Genomic DNA, 20,514 nt, shown 5'->3' on the forward strand with positions numbered 1-20,514 from the left:
CAGCGAAAGCCAGCCATTGTGTTTGGGTGCTTTTTATAAGCTGCAAGGAAAAAAGGGACATTCTGAACAGGAAGTAAGTTGACGCACTGGAATACCACACTTGTACTGTCAATACCTTAGCAACAAAAACCCTCTCGTGACAAAAGTTACTTTGCGGAAAGTACAATTTGCCCCCAGATATTTTTGGGTTAGCCTTTTTATGTAAAAGATGAAGACAAGATGTAGTTATTTCCTCTTTAAGGCAACCAGGTGAGAACACATTTACATTCTAACATGCCCCCGTGACTCGTCTCTTGTGTGTCATGTGACCTAGTAAAGCAATACGAATAGATGCATGTTTTCTTTTACCAAATCACAATGCAAACCATGAAACAGATTGTAGATAGGGCTGAAGTGGGCTACTTGCCTGGTTCGTCTTGCTTGTCTGGTTTTCCTGTTGTTACAGTTGACACTAACAAACCCATTGATGAAATAAGAGCTCACAATTGGATGGTGGGGCCTCCCCTCTCATCAGCCATGATGTCACAAGCTCAGATTAGACTGAGCCATATGGTACAATTCCTGCTGTCTTTCTAATCCTCACACACCATCCTTCTCTCTCCCTCTCTCTCTCTCATCCATCCTTTTGTTTTCTGTTGCAGCATCTGTCTTGCTGCCTGTCGTCACATTTCTCCCCCTCTGTTTTCATCCTGTTGTTGTTCGTGCAGCAGATGCAGCATAATGCAAGGCATATTTGCTTGACCCGCGTGGACAAACAAGCTTTTCACAGCTCTATACCTGGAAGAGCCATGCACATGGGTTTCAGAGCGACTTCCAGCAGATTTTATGTACCTGGCGTGCGATCATTGGGATCCATTCCCACTGTGTGTCGCATTATGTTCAAACACACAGCGACACAGACAGACATTCGAACTGGATGCAAACGGCCCTTAGCTCCATGTCAGGTTTGATTGGATGTCGTGTGAATACAGTGTGACGTTTAAAGCCGCTAATTCTTTTGAAGGATTAGGCTTACACGCTTGGGGATGTGAGGCAGGTTCAGTGGGCTATACTCAGGAACTAACGGAAGCCCTGCAACTGAGCGGAGATCTGCTGTAGGCTGAAGTTCCTCCTCCTATACTGAACACGATGGGAAATTGAGAGAATTCAGTGGTAAAATTTGTGATAAATATGTGAAAAATGTATTAATTTTAGGAGATTTGGTCGCGAATTATTTAAAAAAAAAGAAGCTTATCTTTTTATGAAACGGTGTCCCATTTGTTATGGATCATTGTCTGAAATGCCGATGATAGCAAAAATATATATTTGTCTTTTTTTAGTTTTATGTGGTCAGAAAAAGTGAAAATTTTTTAAAAAGTAAACCTTAGTAATAGATGACGGGCAGTGAGTAAAGGTTTAAACTAGAGCCGCCCTGGGCTTTTTATTTACCTTCACCGGGGGCGGAGTCAAGGCGCAGTCACCGGCGTGGGCGTGGCTTCCTGATGTAATCTCGCCTCGTCAGAGTCCTTATATGGGTCGTAACGTCACTGGCCGGAGGTTCATTCACATAAAACTGATGGGTGGAATCCCCTCGTAGGTTCAGACGCGCACGGTCATCGCTCATCCGTGTGCACCTTCAGGAGGAATCTGACTAATTCTTTAGGCAATAACGGCATCAAAATGAAAGTATCCAGCATCGACTGTCGCCGGCTGAGGAAGATAATCAGGAAAGACTGCGGGAGCTGCCTTATTGTCGACTGCCGACCTTATTTCTCATTCACGAACTCCAGTATCAAAGGTTCGGTCAATGTCAACCTTAATTCGGTGGTGGTCCGGAGGTCCAGGGGAGGGCCCGTGCCCTTAAAGTTTGTCATTCCGGATGAGAGTGCGCTGTTTCGGCTTCGGGAGGGCAGCATATCGGCCATCGTGGCTCTGGATGACCGGACGTCCCACTGGCAAAAACTGAAAAAGGACAGTGTAGCACAAATAGTAATAAACACTCTCTCTCATCTGGTGAGCGGGGCAAATATCTGTTTCCTTAAAGGTAAGAACCTTATTTTCTAGAGAAAAAAACAAATGGTTTCATGTATTAATCTGTGGAAAGTAACACTGGACACTGTTTTGTGTTAAACGCTCCACTAACATTGTTCATTCGTGACAAAAGAAAGAGTTTAAATAGTCACATCAGCTTTAAACATATGCCCCTTTGTATGTGTAGAATATTTATATATTCTAGTGTATTATATTCTAGATAGATAGATATAGAGATAGTACGTACAAGAACGTTTTCTTGTTAATTGTCATAATTTGCGCACGCTAAATTAGATCACAATTATCTCAAATTGTTCCACTCGTTTAAAAGTCTTGTGTGTGTGTTTTTTTTTTCTTCTTTTATTTTCTAAAGCCCAAACTGTCTTGTTTAAGAAATCAAACGGGGTCTATATGATATCATCGTCATACCCACATATTTCTTGGGAGGATAAATATCCTGCGTGCGTCAACGGAGCGGATGAGTCAGTGCGCGAGTAACGCGGCTGCTACGACGGCTTAAATTCATCAAGTGAAATTAAATCTCCTCTCTTTTTCGCCTAAAACAAAGGCTTTCGGGGTTGTGAAAATGTGTTAAAACACATCCGTTTCCGTCTGTCACCTCCGAGTTCTCAGGATGTTGCCCTAAAAGGATTACTGGTCCTCCGACTGAAGGCTGCTGTATTTAATTACCCGTCGTTAATCAGGTTACAAAGGTTATAATCCGCTTCTTAGAATGTTTCACAAACATCGCTTTTTCGCAAGACTTGCGCGTAGAGAATTATTCTTAGCTCGTTTCTCGAAATCCGAATATAATTACAATCCCCTGACCTAACTTCTCCTTTTCAGGAGGGTACGAGAACTTCCACGCTCAATACCCTGAACTTTGCACCGAGGTGAAAGCCATCGACCACAGCGGAAATGAAACCGAGAAGAGAGTCAACAGCCAGACTGAGACTCGTTGTAACCACAAACCAGATTATGATCAGGTATGGAAACACCCCGTGTGCTCCCTACACTCCCACGCAAAGCGCGCATTCAGGCACCTGCACAATTAGAGCTATTTTTAACCCCGTCAAGCACAGCCTGGCAACATCAGAGAGGCTTGTGTTCGACATCAAAACATCCATTTTATATATTCTGACCTTCGCCGCTCTCAGATCTTCTTGACCAAACAGCTGGGAGAAATTCACTTTCATCTGTGACCTTTCTTCTGCTCCACTGCCCAAATCACAAAGAAAGAGGACTCTGTTGTGTTTGTGGGGGACAATTTCACACGTTCTCTTTAAGGGGAAATCCATGTTTAGGTGCGTTTAGTCTGCTGAGGATCATGATGTTTGGCCAATGTTTAGCTGCCAGTCCTTAGAGCATTAAGCGTCACCATTGTGTTGTGTCTCGGATGCTAAATCACTTTTCTTTTTAGCTCCATCCTCATCTGCGTAAACTCACTCACTCAAAACCGTCTTCTTCTTTCTTCAGGGTAAACCAGTAGAGATTCTGCCCTTCCTCTACCTCGGTAGTGCCTACCATGCCTCCAGAGAGGACTATCTCAGAGACCTTCACATTACGGCCTTGCTCAACGTGTCACGCAGGGACCTGCAGCCGGCCAAGGGTCACTACAACTACAAGTGGATCCCCGTGGAGGACAGTCACATGGCCGACATTAGCTCCCACTTCCAGGAGGCCATAGACTTTATCGGTAGGTGGAAGTGAATTAATATCTTAATTCTGAATAGTGACTGACTGTCAGCGCTTTGAAAAGCAGACTCACCGAGGCCGACTTTGTTTATTCTCAGTACGCATTTGCATGGGGTCTTTAAATGGCCGCCTAAACATAGTTCTGTCTATTTCTGTTTCAAATAAACCTCAGTTGTGGCTAGCGCCATTCGCAAATAGAACGCCATAAGTAACCCTGCTGTAATCAGTTTATCTTGATCACCTGCATCCAATCCCTCACAGCCACATACAGCAAGAATCCTTTCATTCAGGATTAGCTCATTTCCCCCTTTCGTCCCCACCTCCTCCTCCTAAACCTACACTGGAAAAGGAAAAAAAAAAAGCCTCCCACACGACCATTCCCTCTTGAGGGTAAACACAATGCCTCACTTTGCAGGGTGTGGCCAGTAAGGGTGACAACTCGGTGAGCTGTGATTAGTAATAACGGGTGGAGGAGGCTGTGTGGGGGCCGACTGACACACAGAGTTGTTTATAGGTTTTGGGAGGAGGATAAGAGCCGTCTGGCTGATGCACAGAAGCACTGTGATATGCATAGGTAAGCGTTGCTGATAGGCCTGATGATGGCGGCAGGTGGGCTAATGTGTTACAGATTGGAAGAGTGTGTGGGAGAGCAGAGGGGTTCCGAATAATAAGAGAGACGCGCATGATGCTGGTGTCTGTTTATAGGAAAGCACAACCAAGGACAAAGCTTACCCACTCGCAGCTCAGCTGGCCGGTATTGGCTGCATGCAAGTGTTGCTATTGTGCTTTGATTGCCTACATTGAGGGCTCTTTCTGTCTGAGCCTTATTTTTTTCATTACATAAGGCTGGACATTCTGTCAGCGTTAACACATTCATAAGCAATCCATCCAGAACCACTATATAAAAACAATAAATCACCAGCCAGGAACCTGTCTGAGCTAATGTACAGTCAGGGAGTAGATAATAGAAACTACCGATCCTCCAGGAAGAAGCAGCTGTGTGAGCCGCACATCGTTATCCGGTCAGAACGCGCCACTCAAGGACGACCATAAGAGCTCCCAGTGTGGCTTGTTTTTTCGCCCATACCCCGTCTCTTGTGTCATACCAGATTCCAAATTGGAACCTCGTGATTCATTCATGGGCGATACAAAGGGTGGCAAATGGCCGCGCGTGGGTCTACTTGACATATAAAGATGATCGGATTTACCATGTTCTTGGAATTTACCTTGGAAAACTAACTCGATGACTAAATTATGGCTTGACATCATTGGCTGGATGGAGGGATAAAGAGTGATGATCGGTTGCGGTGCGGGAGGGGGAGGTCTGACGTTCTTTCGTGACTCACACGGGCCTCTCAGGTGTGTTTGTGTGCAGAACTGACTGTGCGCACATACCTGTGTCTGCAAATAATGCAAACTAACAAAGCCGACCTCCCTGGTAGCATGAAAAGAATAAAGAAAGTTCATGGATGTTTTCTTTGTCCTTCCAGATAATGTGAAGCAATCGGGGGGAAAGGTGTTGGTCCACTGCGAGGCAGGCATCTCACGCTCTCCCACAATCTGCATGGCCTACATCATGAGGACGCAGCAGCTGCGGCTAGATGCGGCTTTTGACATCATCAAGCAGCGTCGGGACGTCGTCTCGCCCAACTTCAGTTTCATGGGTCAGCTCCTACAATTTGAGTCGGAGGTCCTCTGCACCGCACCGACGCACACGGTGACACCGGAACCGGCCACGACCTGCGCCCCTGAGTCAGCCTCCTTCTTTGCTAATGACTTTACCACCACATTCAGCACCAAAAACTTTGAGCCATCAGTGTTCACCCTCCCTAGCTCTCGCCTGCAGTCCCCAGTCCACCACCACCAGTTCAAGCTGAGCCCAATAACTGCACTGCCTTAAAGTGAACTGTGACATCCCGTAGTCTTACTTGAAGAGTTAAATGTATAAAAAAAATAATGCTGTCTGCACGGCTGGTGGGGAAACCAGTCAATCAGAAAGGCAGAGTCAGCAAAAGAACAAAGACATATATTATGATGTTCAGCTAACTTGTCTAGAAAGCCTATGATACTGGCCTGTCTTCTGAGCTGCAGTGATGAAAAACAGCTGTTTTAAACAACAATATTTTTAAAAGAATTGCCTTAGGTTGATATCATGGTTTATATACCCACTTACATAATTCAGTCAGGCATTTAAAATTAATTTATTTCAAAATCACAGTCGGTCTTTCTTTTTCAATGATGTGGACGTGACTGTGTTTATTAAATGTTTTCACCAGAAAATAAAGTTGTCACACAAACGAGTCATTTGTGCTTTAATATGTCCATTCAGTTCAGAAATTTTTATTTGGGGTAAGTTGGCATATGCAATAATCATATATTCCTATAATATAAAGAACCATATTTTAAATTTTTTATCGGTTCTTTTAATGAAATCATTTTGGACAGACTTGGTAAAAGGGACAACAGTGACACCTGCAGTACTCTTAACGAGCAGATAAACTGCAGCGTAAATCAGTTAATTCAAGAGCCCTGAAATCTATTGGTTTTATTGCAGAATCTAAATAGCAAGTGTAACAACGTGATGCTCCTGCACTCTTAAAGCGCTTGCATTGGATTTTAGGGGGGAAATGTTTGGCAACAGTGAGGCCGCGTTTGCCTTTACAAAACGAACATTTATTGTTTTCATCAAAACCACATTGGTCGTGTTCATCTTCTATTGAGTGTCTGTTAATCTGCGGTTTTACATGCAGTAATAAATGATTTCGCTCTCCATTATCCACACTTCTGTCTTTGGCGCCCAGCGTGCTGACAACTAGACTGTACCAACTGTATAAGCAAGGGGGAAATATATTATACAAAGGTTTTTTGCGCTTTGCTCGTCCAACTTCACAGTGATGACGACATAAATAAGGTTTACATTCATATGTTAATGCTTCTGTCGGTTTTTTGTAGTTTATTTTAATTTTAAACATTAATTCGTAACTTGTTTGAAATATACGGCGCTCCTTTCACATAATGGTACGACCGATTCCATCCCGCCCCCGCCGCCATTTTCCATGTTATTCTCTTTTGCTACTCAGTGATTAACTTGTTGTGAATACATCGATTTTAGTTATATTAAGTTTGGCTTATTAAATTTCCTACTTCTCCATTTAATTGGAGGGGAGGAATTTATCTCCAATAAAGCGAAGGAGACGCCTTGCTTCGATAATCATCATGTATATCAAACAGGTAAGCTAACTCGTCAGTACTTGTGCACTGCACACTGTCACCGGCCTAACGATAATTTGTGTTATTACGGCTTTTTACCGCATAATTTTAACTTTTCCTTTCTCACTCACTTCAACGCTTTGCAACAGAGCACACCAAACACAACTTTACACAGTGAACTTGAGCATGCGAGCCACAGCTTCTCGGATGAACCATTTCCCATCATCCTTGTCGGGATGCTAGGCTAACGAAGTAGCTTAGGTTCACGGAATGCTTCTTTTTTTTGCAACTATCGTATCAATCAATATTTATTGATTGCGTTAGGCGGATACATTAAATCGAATAGTTCCACGTTCGGATAAACGATCTATTTTGATTAATTGGCTAATGTGCAAACCGACTAGCGCGTTTCAATGAATCTGTGTCAATACAGAAGCCGCGAAGGGCCTTTTGAAAATCATGGCACACTCATGTTACAGTGAGGGCGGCTCTTAACCCCGTTTAAACGGCCCTACGAAACAATATTAGAGCGTATTCGCGGGATGATGCTGTAAAAGCGGTGTTCTTTCGTGCAGGTAATCATCCAGGGGTTCCGAAGTTACAGGGACCAAACGGTGGTAGACCCCTTTAGTCCGAAACACAACGTCATAGGTGAGTGTTCGCTTATTTTAAGACCTTTGATAAGTTCTGATTTCATTCCACTTACTTTTTTTGCTTTGTCGTTCTTTTTTTCCACTCAGTTGGGAGAAATGGTTCTGGAAAAAGTAACTTCTTCTATGGTATGTTATGTGTTTATTCCTCTCAGACGTCTGTTGTCATGTTTTCATTCAGTGAACTGATAAATGGACTTTACTCGCTGTTCTGATTCTTTTCTTAGCCATCCAGTTTGTCCTCAGTGATGAGTTCAGCCACTTGCGACCCGAGCAGCGGTTGGCCCTGCTCCATGTAAGTGCACTCAAAGCCCTGATACACTAGAAATCACAGCGACGTTTTTGTGTTTCTCTAACACACATGAACATCTTTCATGCCATTTACATTTGTCGCTTTATCACCGCAGGAAGGAACGGGCCCCCGTGTCATTTCAGCCTTTGTGGAAATTATATTTGACAACTCTGACAACCGTTTGCCGGTAGGAATGAAACAAATTCCTCTTGTATACATCTCACCCTCCTGTTTTATGACTTGTGAAACTGGTGTTTGTGTAGTAAAAGCTTAACATTGGCGGTACAGCCACCCAAATCATGCTATTCCCTTTTTTGACCTAGAGTTTTATTCTTTCAGATTGACAAAGAAGAAGTCTCACTTCGCCGCGTCATTGGCGCAAAGAAGGACCAATACTTCTTAGACAAAAAGATGGTGACGTACGTATCAACGTCTGTGACTGGTCATGCTATCAATGGAAATAGGGTCCCTGTTGATTTGTGTAATAACATGTTTGATGGCGTGTTTATTGCAGGAAAAATGATGTCATGAATCTCCTGGAGAGCGCTGGCTTTTCACGCAGTAACCCCTACTACATTGTTAAACAGGGCAAGGTGAGAACAGGAGGGGCAATACTTCAATATAAAAGAATGAATGAATGGTGCTTTGCATCAGTGCATACGGTGTCCGGCTGGGTGGAAATGGTAGCCAAATTTGGATGCGTAGGGGCTTTGACTTCTCTCAGTCTGGAAAATGGAGCCAGGGTATTTCAGCTAAATGTGTATTATGTTCAACATGTCACAGATCAACCAAATGGCCACAGCACCTGACTCCCAACGTCTGAAACTACTGAGGGAGGTGGCGGGAACCCGGGTTTATGATGAACGGAAGGAAGAGAGTATTTCTCTCATGAAAGAAACAGGTAGAATGCTGTTAACATTTTACACGATTACTCAAATGGTCTTAAGCACTCCAAGACTAACTTGTACAATCTGCTACACTGCATTCACTTTTTGAAACACTAACAAATCCCATTAGTTGTATTTAAGTTGTAATTAGTAATGTTCTGTTTTAAATCACCATCTTTGTGTTTTAGAGGGAAAGCGAGAGAAGATTAATGAGCTGTTAAAGTACATTGAAGAGCGTTTGCACACTTTGGAGGATGAAAAGGAGGAGTTGGCTCAATATCAGAAGTGGGATAAGATGAGAAGAGCTCTAGAATACACCATCTACAACCAGGAGTTGAATGAAACCCGTGCCAAACTGGACGAGGTAACAAGATTGATGAAAGAAAGAAACATTTTCTTGGGTTTTATGTCCTGTACGAGGAAAAAGCATTTCTGCCCCAGTTGTGTTCAGCTTCAGTAGCAAGACAACAATATTCTATTGGTGTATTTGTAGTTGTCCAGCAAAAGAGAAACCTGTGGAGACAAATCCAGACAATTGCGCGATGCTCAGCAAGATGCCAGAGACAAAGTGGAGGTAAAGTATTTGCTAAAAAAATATTACAGCTTATTTATCTTGAGATGAATATTAATTAGTGGATTAGTGTTGGTTTTAAAAATATCAATTGGTCTCTACCAGGTCGTTGGATAATTGTGGCTTATTACGATTTTCTTTCTTGTGTTATATTGTAGATCACAATGTTGCTGTTGACCATATGAGGAGGCTTATATTTTCCTACTCTAAAGCACCCTTATCCGCGTTCTTGAATTTGAACTGGGTCCTTGGTGTATTTTTTCTTTTTCCCTTCTGTAGGAAACGGAGCGCGTTGTCCGAGAACTGAAGTCCAAGATCTCTGCTATGAAGGAGGAGAAAGAGCAGCTATCGGCTGAGCGCCAGGAGCAGATCAAACAGAGGACCAAGCTGGAGTTGAAGGCCAAGGACCTGCAGGATGAGCTGGCAGGCAACAGTGAACAGAGGGTACGGAAGCCTTCCACCTGCGTCACCATGCGCATGTGATGCTGCACCAGTAACACCCCTCTACATCCTCTGCACTTATGTAAATGTATCACAATTTAAAAAAATAATAATAAGGCCATCCTGTAATTACGTTGATGTGACATTGAATATTGTGTTAATTAGAATGAACTGAGTAGCAGCCGGCTGTTCGTGGCCGTCATACCTCATTCCTGGCACTACATTTTGTGTACAGAGCTGGCATGGCTCATTCTACTTATGGCCTTGTGTTCAGTGTTTATTTGTGTGCACGTCCGATTGTGGTGAAAATCATACTTATCAGCTTTATTGACTCAGTCTCTGTGATCCTTGATGGGCATCTGGCTGCATGTTTGCTGGATAAAGCCCCCCTGTGAGGACTGGCAGTCGATCCGCCAATAGTTATTGGAGCAAAATGAAAAGGAAGGAAATCTGTCCTGCGTCACTGCCTGATCTGGTCTGAGCAGCCGAGAGTAGTTTTGATTTAAAATTGGGCTTTTTTTCTTCTGCAGAAACGTTTGCTGAAAGAACGGCAGAAACTGCTGGAGAAAATTGAGGAAAAGCAAAAAGAGCTTCAAGAGACGGAACCCAAATTCAGCATGGTCAAAGAAAAGGAAGAGCGTGGAATCTCCAGGTAAGAATGACTCACTCTTTCTGCTGCCCCCCCCGCGCAGCTGGTGACCAAGTATAACTCAGTGAGTCAGTCATCCATTTCGAAGACATCTTGATTAAAGGAAATCAAGGTGGATGCAGTCACTATTTCAGCATTTCTTTTTTATAACTAGACATGACGCAGGCAGGAGAAAACATTCTGATTTTGTTTGTTGTAACAATTTGTTAGGATATCGACTTTTGCTTAGATGCCTCATTTGTGTGACTTCCTTTCTTCTTTCTCTGGTTATTTTCATCAATTATTGTTTCATTCCAGACTGGCTCAAGCTACGCAGGAGAGGACCGACTTGTACGCCAAGCAGGGCCGTGGCAGTCAGTTTACCTCTAAAGAGGACAGGGACAAGTGGATCAAAAAGGAGCTGAAGTCACTGGACCAGGCCATCAATGACAAAAAGAGGCAGATTGCAGCCATCCACAAAGACCTGGAGGACACTGAGACCAACAAGGAGAAGAACCTGGAGCAGTACACTGTAAGACCACTCAAACAGTCCAGTGACTTTTCAGGATTTGTTTAAGCAAATGTAGCCGCTGCACAAATAATGGAAAAAACACCTTTAAAGGCACCTTTAAATAATATAATAAAAACAATCTGGTCATGGTATTATGCAATATTATCAAACAAAAATGTAAATATACATAAAACCTGTTGTTTTAAAAATTGCCTTCCTGAATTTAATCAATAGAAACAAGGTTTTTAATCGAAATGTTGAGATTTTATTTCTATTAATACAATGTGAAATTTCCATTTTGGCTTTTAATCTGATGCACTTTCGCCCCGTTTTCTTAGAAACTCGATCAAGATCTAAACGAGGTCAAGACTCGTGTTGAAGAACTGGACAAAAAGTATTACGAGGTGAAAAACAGGAAAGATGAGCTCCAGAGTGAAAGAAAGTAAGACGCTAATCCCCCTTTTTTTGTCCCCATATCGTCATAATTGAATGTGCATGTAGGTGGCAGAGTGGTGAACGCTGGTGCTCTTAGACATTTTAGTGAATCAGCGACACATTGTCGGCGCCCACAATATCAAACGCCACTTTTAGAACTGGGAGATATAATTGCACAAATCTCTGAATCATTCATAAAACACTGCAACAATACGACCTACATACCCTTAATTATATTTTTGCCCAGTTATCCTCTCATGGCAATCTGTTAGAAAATGATAATGTGATAATAAGTAGAAAGTACATTTTTAAAACTATAGGTGGAGAGTTAAGCGCTAAACGTTTTATCTATTTAGTAAAGTGTTCTTGTGCTTATCTGTGTCTGTCCAGCTACCTGTGGCGAGAAGAGAACGCGGAGCAGCAGGCCCTGGCAGCTAAGAGAGAGGACCTGGAGAAGAAACAGCAGCTCCTTCGAGCCGCAACCGGCAAGGTCTGTCTCCATGTGCATGGCTGCAGATTTCTCAGCTCGCATAGCGGCGCCACAGACGCGCTTGTCTGGACGTTATTGCTGTGATGGTGCACGTGAGCGAGAAGAAACTCAAAAGCATATACGTTTGTCAGGAATAGGCTCTTAACCCAATTCCAAAAGAAGTGCCAATTTTCACAGCATTGAAGAGTGGGGGGGGGAATGAGTTTTTGTGTTAGTGCTGCATTTTCAAACAGGTCGTGGTTGTTTGTGAGTAAAAAAAAAAACCCTTCCTGGAACAACGCTGCTGTCTCTCTCATTTGCTCACTCTGTTTTTATGCCTCTCCAGGCGATTCTGAATGGCATTGATAGCATCAACAAAGTCCTTGAGCATTTTCGCCGGAAGGGCATCAACCAGCATGTCATCAGTGGTTACCATGGCATTGTCATGAATAATTTTGAGTGCGATCCTGCTTTTTACACTTGCGTGGAGGTGACAGCTGGTACCAGGTGAGGGCTTTTGTCTTGCTTTCCCCCGCGGTAGCTCTTTGAATTGTTAAATACGTAAAGTAGCAAAACTCTACATGATTACATCGGCATAAATTTGGCGCTGTCAGATTGGTCATTTCGTTAATATTCATCTTACCAGCTGTCCCTTTTGTATATATTTCATGCATCCGGTTCCACTTTTTTCCCTTTTTTTATAACTGTGATGCTGGTTTCTCTCTAGACTGTTCTACCACATTGTGGAAACAGATGAAGTCAGTACTAAAATACTTATGGAGTTCAACAAGATGAACCTGCCTGGAGAAGTTACATTCCTGCCTCTGACCAAGCTGGACGTCAGAGACACTGCCTATCCTGAAACCAATGTAAGGAAAATGCATAAATAAATTCAAACCTCCACAATTGGATAACTACTGCATAACTAAAACAATGACCTAAAAGAATAGGTATTAGTTGGTGTCAAACATTATTAAAAGCAGTGTTATATTGGGCTAGTTTTCAGCTATTAGTAGCAGTGTTATAAATGAAATGAGAGGCTTTTATGAGCAAGATTTGCTGCTGTATTAATACGAGCATGTTCCTGTCCACTAAGGATGCCATTCCCATGATCAGCAAGTTGCGCTACAACACCAATTTTGACAAGGCCTTCAAGCACGTGTTTGGAAAGACCCTGATTTGCCGTAGCATGGAGGTTTCTACTCAGCTGGCCAGAGCTTTCACCATGGATTGTATAACTCTTGAGGGTGAGCTGAACTCTGATATTTTTGTGCGGAAAGATGAAATGATATCTCCTGTTCCCAGACCGCCGACTCCTGAAGTAGCAGCCTGATCATTGTCGCCATTACGGACAAGTCATCATATTGCTGTTCAAGCTGTTATCTCTTAATTAACATAACTGTTTTGCAACTGCCCCCAAGGTGACCAGGTAAGCCACCGCGGAGCTCTAACCGGAGGTTACTACGATACCAGAAAGTCACGTTTGGAGCTGCAGAAAGACATGAGGAAGGCAGAAGAGGAGCTGGGTGAGCTGGAGGCCAAACTCAATGAAAACCTTCGAAGAAACATTGAACATATCCTTTCTGATGCTGAGATTTTTTGCTTCAGGACTGTCTTATAATAGCATCGAAGGTTTCTCACGCACACTACGGTGTCGCGGTGCTGAGCGTGCTGTATCAAACCCGTCTGGGTTATGTAGCCGGCGGGAGTTTGCCTAGGATACATCGACATGTTCTAAGCAGGTCAGAAGAATTAGTGTGTTAGGTCACGTCGGCCAGAGCCATATGACTCACTGCCAGACAGCTCATGAAGGCCAAAAGGATCAGAGAGGATTTTGGTTTGCATGTACAATATGTTTATGGATAAGGTCACTTCCGCCCATGTGTGCCTGTGTTCGTGCACCTGTGTGCTGGGCTTATATAGGGGGGGGGGGGGGGGGGGGGTATTATTAAATCAGTGGCATCACATTCACAATTATTTAACCACCCCTACCTCTTCTCAGCAATAAGCTTGATTGTATTTGTGCTTTGATTCAAAGATTAGTGACAATAGTGGATGGATGTCACAGTGACTATCAAAGAAACTGAAGAGACGCAATTTATTGAACTTTGTCTGAGGCACATTATAGAATTGGAGAAGAGCTGCTGATTTAGTCGTCACCACTTTGATTAAGACTGGTTCACGATGTTCACGAAAGTCTAATGGATGCATTCAAAAGGTGTCATTTATGACTGATATTGTCGTGATATTGTGCTGTGTGCACTGACCAGAAAGAAAGAGACTCAAAACTGACCTAAAATGGATATTGTTCTTTCAAAAACACCTCCTGGTATAAGATTCCTTAACCTCTACCTCCACGCATCAACAATGAGATCGACCAACTCATGAACCAGATGCAGCAAATTGAGACCCAGCAGAGGAAGTTCAAGGCCTCCAGAGACAGTATTCTCTCAGAGATGAAGATGCTGAAGGAGAAGAGGCAGCAGTCCGAGAAGACGTTCATGCCAAAAGTGAGCGCACGCGCGCACACACTCACGAGAATCGTTAAAAATGACCAATCACCTGACTTGTACCCCGTCTCGTCCTCTTCAGCAACGTAGTCTCCAGAGTTTAGAGGCCAGCCTCCACGCCATGGAGTCCACCAGGGAATCGCTGAAGGCTGAGCTGGGCACAGACCTGCTCTCCCAGCTCAGCCTGGAGGACCAGCGCCGCGTTGACGACCTCAACGACGAGATCCGCCAGCTGCAGCAGGTCAGCAGAAAAAGTCTGAAACCTCAAACGTGTGATAAAGAACTAATGTTGGATTGATTTGGCCCTTTAAAGTACTAAAAGTACCACTTCCAACGCCAGCTGCTGGCAGCTCTCCCCTCAGTGAACTCTCAGCCAGACCTCGTTGCACAACACCTCCGCCCACACGACCTTTGTCGAGTCTTTATTTTACCCTGAATACCCCGACACTTGCCCTAAATCTGAGCCGCGGGGTCTCCATTCAGATGAGATTTATACGTAGTTCTACAATTATTGCAGTATAAGACCTTTTTTGTTGCTCTGGACTGAATTCTTTTGCTCTTGGCATCAATCTGCCAGCACCAACTCTTTGTGTTTGTGTTTTTGTGTTTGTGTTGACTCATTTATCCCCATTCAGGACAACAGGCAGTTGCTGAACGAAAGGATCAAGCTGGAAGGGATCATGACCCGAGTGGAAACGTATCTTAATGAGAACTTGCGGAAGCGTCTGGACCAAGTGGAGCAGGTACGCGATCCCTTTCTGACCAGTACGCCTTCAAAGACGAGATCTTAAGGAGGCCTTCCTGGAATAAAGGAATGAGAATGAGCAGGATGTGTTATTTTGTGGGGGTCTCACTGCTGCTTTGTTGTTTTTAATGTGAGTCATTAATTAGCACATTTGACCAGCAAAAATGAGCCACGTCATGTGATGAAAATGTTTGCTGTGATAAATCGGGACCACTTGAATGTTGCGTGAGCCTTCTCGTGGTGATGCGCGCTCGTTTTTACCCCCACAGGAGCTGAACGAGCTGCGAGAGACGGAGGGGGGCACGGTTCTGACAGCCACAACATCTGAGCTGGACGGCATCAACAAGCGTGTCAAAGACACCTTGGCTCGATCAGACGGTACGCCTTCCACAACCTCAAAGATTCTGGAAGAAATATTCAAGCTAACTTCTAATACAGCACCCTTCTTTGATCTCAGATCTGGATACTCTGATTGACAAGACGGAGGGGGAGATCAAGGAGCACATAAGGAGCATGGACCGGTGGAAGACCATCGAGAAGGAGCAGAACGATGCCATCAACCACGACACCAAGGAGCTGGAGAAGATGACCAACAGGCAGGGAATGCTGCTGAAGAAGAAAGAGGAGTGCATGAAGAAGATCAGGGAGCTGGGCTCACTCCCTCAGGAGGCCTTTGAGAAGTACCAGACCCTCACGCTGAAACAGGTATCGGAAAACAGCGTCGGGCCTCACAGTTGGATATCGCAGCCATGTTCTACTTGAGAAGACGACGAAAAGGAAACAATGAAACAGAATTCATGTTTAAAAAAAGGTGTATGGGCCAGATTTGACCTCCTGCTTCCAGGGAAAAGCAGCAGAACCCCCCCTGACCTCCACCGGGATGCTCAGTGACAGCAGGCTGGCTGGGTTGTCCTGTGCTCTGGCCGTCCTACCGACGCGCACGCAGCCGGTCCCAGGTCTCGCCTCGGGCGGCCCACTTGTTCACCAGTGACTCACACACTCCCGCTTCTTTTTTTAAGCCCCCCCGCCTCTGGGGGCAGCGAGTGCGAGTTGAGTGGACTTGCAAGCATCTTGAACCGTGTGTGCCTGTGCACCAAAATAGCCTCAGAATTGGTCATAAACACTCCATATAGTTAATCTTTTCCATTCCACTCCGCTCAGGGCTGAGTCGGTGCCATTGATTACACAAGTGGATGAGGGGGGGCCTTGCTCGTGTTCCTCCCAGTATTAGCAATGCAAATGCGGAGCTACATAGTTTGTGGGGGGGGGGGGGGGGGCATTGAGGCTTGCTGGACCGGCACTTGTTAATAATGAGGGTCGTTCTTGGAGGAAAAAGCTCTCAAAACTCCCAAGGTTCACAAAACGCTGCCATATTTTGGTGCACGAGAACAAACCTTTGGAAATGACAAAGGTGAAGACTGGAGGGTTTTATCAGGTTTTCCAGAACCTGGATCAGGTCAATCTGCAGGCAGAACCGCTGTCGACCCGTGAACGCAGATGTTGCAGTCTGGCTGTCCCTTCACCCGCGATAAAGTGGATGAACAATCGTTGTTTTTGCCTTTCACAGCTGTTCAGGAAGTTGGAGCAGTGCAACACGGAGCTGAAGAAGTACAGCCACGTCAACAAGAAAGCTCTGGACCAGTTCGTCAACTTCTCGGAGCAGAAGGAAAAGCTGATCAAGCGGCAGGAGGAGCTGGACCGCGGATACAAGTCCATCATGGAGCTCATGAATGTCCTGGAGCTCCGCAAGTATGAGGCCATCCAGCTCACCTTCAAACAGGTACACAGCACATTTAGGACGGGCTGAAAGAGTAAACACCAACACACCGAGTGTGTGTGTGTGTGTGTGTGTGTTGCCCTCTAGTGGTCCACTCCAAAAGTGCATTTTTCACCCTCCCTTTTTTTTTTTTTGTTCCCCTCTGTTTTTCTTTTCCTCTCAAGGTGTCAAAGAACTTCAGTGAGGTTTTCCAGAAACTGGTGCCGGGGGGCAAAGCCACCCTGGTGATGAAGAAGGGCGACGCCGAGGGCAGCCAGTCCCAGGACGAAGGCGAGAGCGGCGTGGACAGCGAGAGGGGGTCCAGCTCGCAGAGCAGCGTTCCCAGCGTCGACCAGTTCACGGGAGTCGGTATCAGGGTAAGCGATGGCTGTGTGTATGTGTGTGTGTGTGTGTGTGTGTGTGTGTGTGTGTGTGTGTGTGTGTGTGGTGTGTGTGTGTGTGTGTGTGTGTGTGTGTGTGTGTGTGTGTGTAATTAATAATTCTGAAATGACGCCACACTGCTGTGCTGTAGGTGTCCTTCACAGGGAAGCAGGGGGAGATGAGGGAGATGCAGCAGCTGTCTGGAGGTCAGAAGTCCCTGGTGGCGCTGGCGCTGATATTCGCCATCCAGAAATGTGACCCGGCTCCCTTTTACCTGTTTGATGAGATCGACCAGGCCCTGGACGCCCAGCACCGGAAGGCCGTCTCAGGTAACGTCTTTGCGCGTCTCGTGGCGCCGCCCCGGCGTCTCCGACCCGTCACCGACTCCTCCGCTCCTCCGCAGACATGATCGTGGAGCTGGCGGGCCACGCCCAGTTCATCACCACCACCTTCAGGCCCGAGCTGCTGGAGTCCGCCGACAAGTTCTACGGCGTCAAATTCAGAAACAAGGTGAGTTTCCCTGCAGGGGAAAAACAAACCAAAGGTTCTGATGCTCCAATTCATGGCTGCATGTATGTATATATTATTATATTATTATATGGAAAAGAACGGGAGTGTGTGTTTGTGTGTAGGTGAGTCACATCGATGTGATCACAGCAGAGCAAGCCAAAGACTTCGTGGAGGACGACACCACCCACGGTTAAGACTCCCAACTCTTCATCACCCTCCTCCTCATCCTCCTCTCCTACGCTGCCGCGCACTCCTCCGGTCCTCTCGGAACGAGGCGGAGCGTCACGACAAGCTCGGTCTCAAGAAGCTGAAAACAGTTTTCCTCCCCCGTACAGAGAGAAAAAGGGGGTTTTTTTTGGACACGTCACGGCAGGGGGTCGCCGTGGAGGGTGAGGAGGTCACGGAGAAACTCGGTTGAGGTCTTCATCTTTTTTGTAATTATACCTTTGCTAACTTTTATTTGTCCTAACCAGCCACGTGGTTTCATATGTGTAAAGGCTGTAGTTTGTTTTCATGGCTGTTACTGTGTCGTGTAACTTCCTGTTTGTAGGATCTCTGAACACCAGAGGTTTTAAGGCCTCACACTCAAGTCCTGCTTTATGGAAACAAGGACTATGTTTGGGATTAAAACTGCTTGTGTGTTGTTTAGTGATATCAAATCTGTTCTTACGTGTTTGGCCCTTTTTTTTTTATATGTAATTTCAACAGTTACAAAAATAAAATATCAACACGCAGTTTATTTCTGGCGCTGAACCTTGCTTCGCCACTAGGTGGTGCTGTGGTGTCGACAGCAGACCTGAACATACATTTGTCATAACGGAACCTTTTTTTTAAAAAAACCTAACGACTGTTTAACACCCAAAGGTCGTGACCTCTGCTTCCATGGCCCCTTGCTGCTCCAGTTTGGTTTGTATGTAGCTGCTCTGGTGCGAGGGATCAGAACCAGGCTGATAGCTGCTGTAATTTCCCACTGTTGTTTTTGCGTCCTGCTGTGCCAGAAGGCCCGGGCGCGGTGGTTCCGGTGCCGTGGCGGCAGCACGCCGCGTCCTCTCTTGACCCGGGCCCACCAGCAGGGAGCAGATCCGTTGGGTCAGCCGACACACGAGCGCCTGGATTGAGCGACGCTCCGTATGGGCCGTGGTTCTAAACCTACCAGGTAGAAAACTCTCAGCTGGGTTCCCACTTGATGAAAGCCGCTTCCGCCTGGGAACCGGACTAAAGCCCGCGAGGCCTGGGTTCCAACACCCCGGCAATAATCCCTCTGGTTGCGGCGGGTCGCCCCCGAGCGGCCCTCGCAGGCTTCGGTTTGCCAAAGCATGTTGTCACGTGTCCAAAGTCAGCAGGAGACAAATGTTTCTGGTCACATTAAAGCCGGCGGTTCTGCCGGGCTTTACTGGGCGGGATATAAAAACCCCACCTGGCCCCGCGACCCTTCCGTGGCTAAATGTTTTCAGAGCTACTGTGGCACTAGAATTTTTTTAAAAAAAAGAGAGATTAAAAGCGTGTATGGGTTTGTGCTTCTCCGGGCCTTCAAAGCGGGCCCTCGGCGTTCCCCTCGGCGTTCCCGCCTCCCTGAGACAATAAACACCATATCTCCTTTAAGCGGCGGCCTTCCTCCCTGCCCTCTGCCATCAGCATGCGGGCTACAGTAATAACCACATCTCACTTCCCATAATCAAGCTCCTTATCATAAAAACGGACATAAAGCTGTCTTGGTTTTTACAGTCAACAAGTTAATTTGTTGTCCAACAGGTGCTTATGAACGGGGAGGACGAGTCGGAGGGGATCCCAGCTGTGAACAGACTGGTTCTGTCCCTGCACTTCATGGTGGTCCCCCCCCCCCCCCCCCCCAACCCCCTTCCCTTCCAAAAGAAGGCCTGACTGACTATTTATCTTTGCCTTTCCAAATGCATCTTGGTATCTGCGAGTATTATCTGCCGGTGGATAATGTGTCTCCGCAGCTGATCCTGGTTCTGTTCAGTGTCAGAGAGTCACAGATGGAGCCTGAAAGTGCTGGAAGGATTTTGGGTTCTGTCTCATTAAGTTATTTCCCAGCAACTCTTCCCTGCGTGACAAATATCGACCGTTCACTAGTATCTTCGATTTTATTGTTTGATTTATTTGTGAATGGCAGCAGTGAGCTTCCGTAGTTGGAGACCCCTTTCAGTACGAGCGATTATATAAGAATTTAAAAAAAATAAACAAACTAAATTACGTCAACTCAAGTTCTCTGAAATCGAGTTGTCGTCTACATGGACTAGTATTCCTAAGGACATTTGTTTGACTGAAAATACTGTCAACGGGTTATTGGATCGGTTTTGTTGGACCGACAAACGATAAAACACCATGTTTGAAGCGCATAAATGATCTGAGTTCAATTTTCCGGGTTCGTGTGAAGGCAGCATGGACGCTTTAGTGAGCTTCGAGACTCACAGAAACTAAATTATGAAACACTTAAAACAACAGTTCTTGAACGGTTTCGACATTCAACTATGGCACAAAAGCTGCATATATACCGTTAGATTGAGTTGCACTTTAGTTTGAATTTGTTGGCATTCTAAACACACCAAGCTGCGTAGTTATTTAACCCCCGCTGAGGGGTATTAGCAGCTCCATTAGCGGATGCTAAACTTATACTTGAACCTGTTTAAAGTTTACGCTAACGGATCAGTTATCCCTTTCAATTATTAATTATCTAACCAATAAGCGAATGAAATAAAAATATGAAACATCCAAAATAAGGATAATGTTAATTATTCAGTTGCTTGTATACAAATAGGCACAGATGGAATTGTGCTGCGTTCAGGTGAAAC

The 20,514-nt window shown here is 45.2% G+C and overlaps 2 protein-coding genes across 2 annotated transcripts; both read left to right on the forward strand.

Annotated features, from left to right (window-relative positions):
* Positions 1-1,466: 1,466 nt before the first annotated feature.
* dusp5 (dual specificity phosphatase 5) lies at positions 1,467-6,005 on the forward strand. Its single transcript, XM_057035501.1, has 4 exons — positions 1,467-2,023; positions 2,857-2,996; positions 3,487-3,706; positions 5,196-6,005. The coding sequence occupies exons 1-4, from the start codon at positions 1,660-1,662 to the stop codon at positions 5,603-5,605; spliced, it is 1,134 nt and encodes a 377-aa protein (XP_056891481.1). The 5' UTR covers positions 1,467-1,659; the 3' UTR covers positions 5,606-6,005.
* Positions 6,006-6,745: 740 nt separating this feature from the next.
* Positions 6,746-18,440, forward strand: smc3 (structural maintenance of chromosomes 3). The gene is made up of 29 exons (XM_057035500.1): positions 6,746-6,936; positions 7,491-7,566; positions 7,656-7,694; positions 7,793-7,860; positions 7,973-8,044; positions 8,197-8,276; positions 8,372-8,450; positions 8,641-8,758; positions 8,933-9,108; positions 9,238-9,318; positions 9,595-9,759; positions 10,287-10,408; positions 10,703-10,916; positions 11,234-11,337; positions 11,721-11,820; positions 12,146-12,306; positions 12,527-12,668; positions 12,896-13,046; positions 13,221-13,371; positions 14,156-14,309; positions 14,392-14,550; positions 14,945-15,052; positions 15,324-15,432; positions 15,512-15,759; positions 16,622-16,834; positions 16,996-17,187; positions 17,343-17,520; positions 17,595-17,701; positions 17,824-18,440. The coding sequence occupies exons 1-29, from the start codon at positions 6,922-6,924 to the stop codon at positions 17,893-17,895; spliced, it is 3,654 nt and encodes a 1,217-aa protein (XP_056891480.1). The 5' UTR covers positions 6,746-6,921; the 3' UTR covers positions 17,896-18,440.
* Positions 18,441-20,514: the final 2,074 nt, after the last annotated feature.

The sequence above is a fragment of the Takifugu flavidus genome, chromosome 6 (assembly GCF_003711565.1).
Source record: "Takifugu flavidus isolate HTHZ2018 chromosome 6, ASM371156v2, whole genome shotgun sequence".
Taxonomy (NCBI): Eukaryota; Metazoa; Chordata; class Actinopteri; order Tetraodontiformes; family Tetraodontidae; genus Takifugu; species Takifugu flavidus.

What these genes read in the sequence shown, in the direction of transcription:
- dusp5 (XM_057035501.1), top strand. Translation starts at nt 1,660, where the DNA reads ATGAAAGTATCCAGCATCGACTGTCGCCGGCTGAGGAAGATAATCAGG. An exon ending in ACAAACCAGATTATGATCAG is followed by an intron (nt 2,997 to 3,486) that starts GTATGGAAACAC and finishes TTCTTTCTTCAG; the next exon opens with GGTAAACCAGTAGAGATTCT. An exon ending in GGAGGCCATAGACTTTATCG is followed by an intron (nt 3,707 to 5,195) that starts GTAGGTGGAAGT and finishes TTGTCCTTCCAG; the next exon opens with ATAATGTGAAGCAATCGGGG.
- smc3 (XM_057035500.1), top strand. An exon ending in GAGCTCCAGAGTGAAAGAAA is followed by an intron (nt 11,338 to 11,720) that starts GTAAGACGCTAA and finishes GTGTCTGTCCAG; the next exon opens with CTACCTGTGGCGAGAAGAGA. An exon ending in AGATCCGCCAGCTGCAGCAG is followed by an intron (nt 14,551 to 14,944) that starts GTCAGCAGAAAA and finishes ATCCCCATTCAG; the next exon opens with GACAACAGGCAGTTGCTGAA.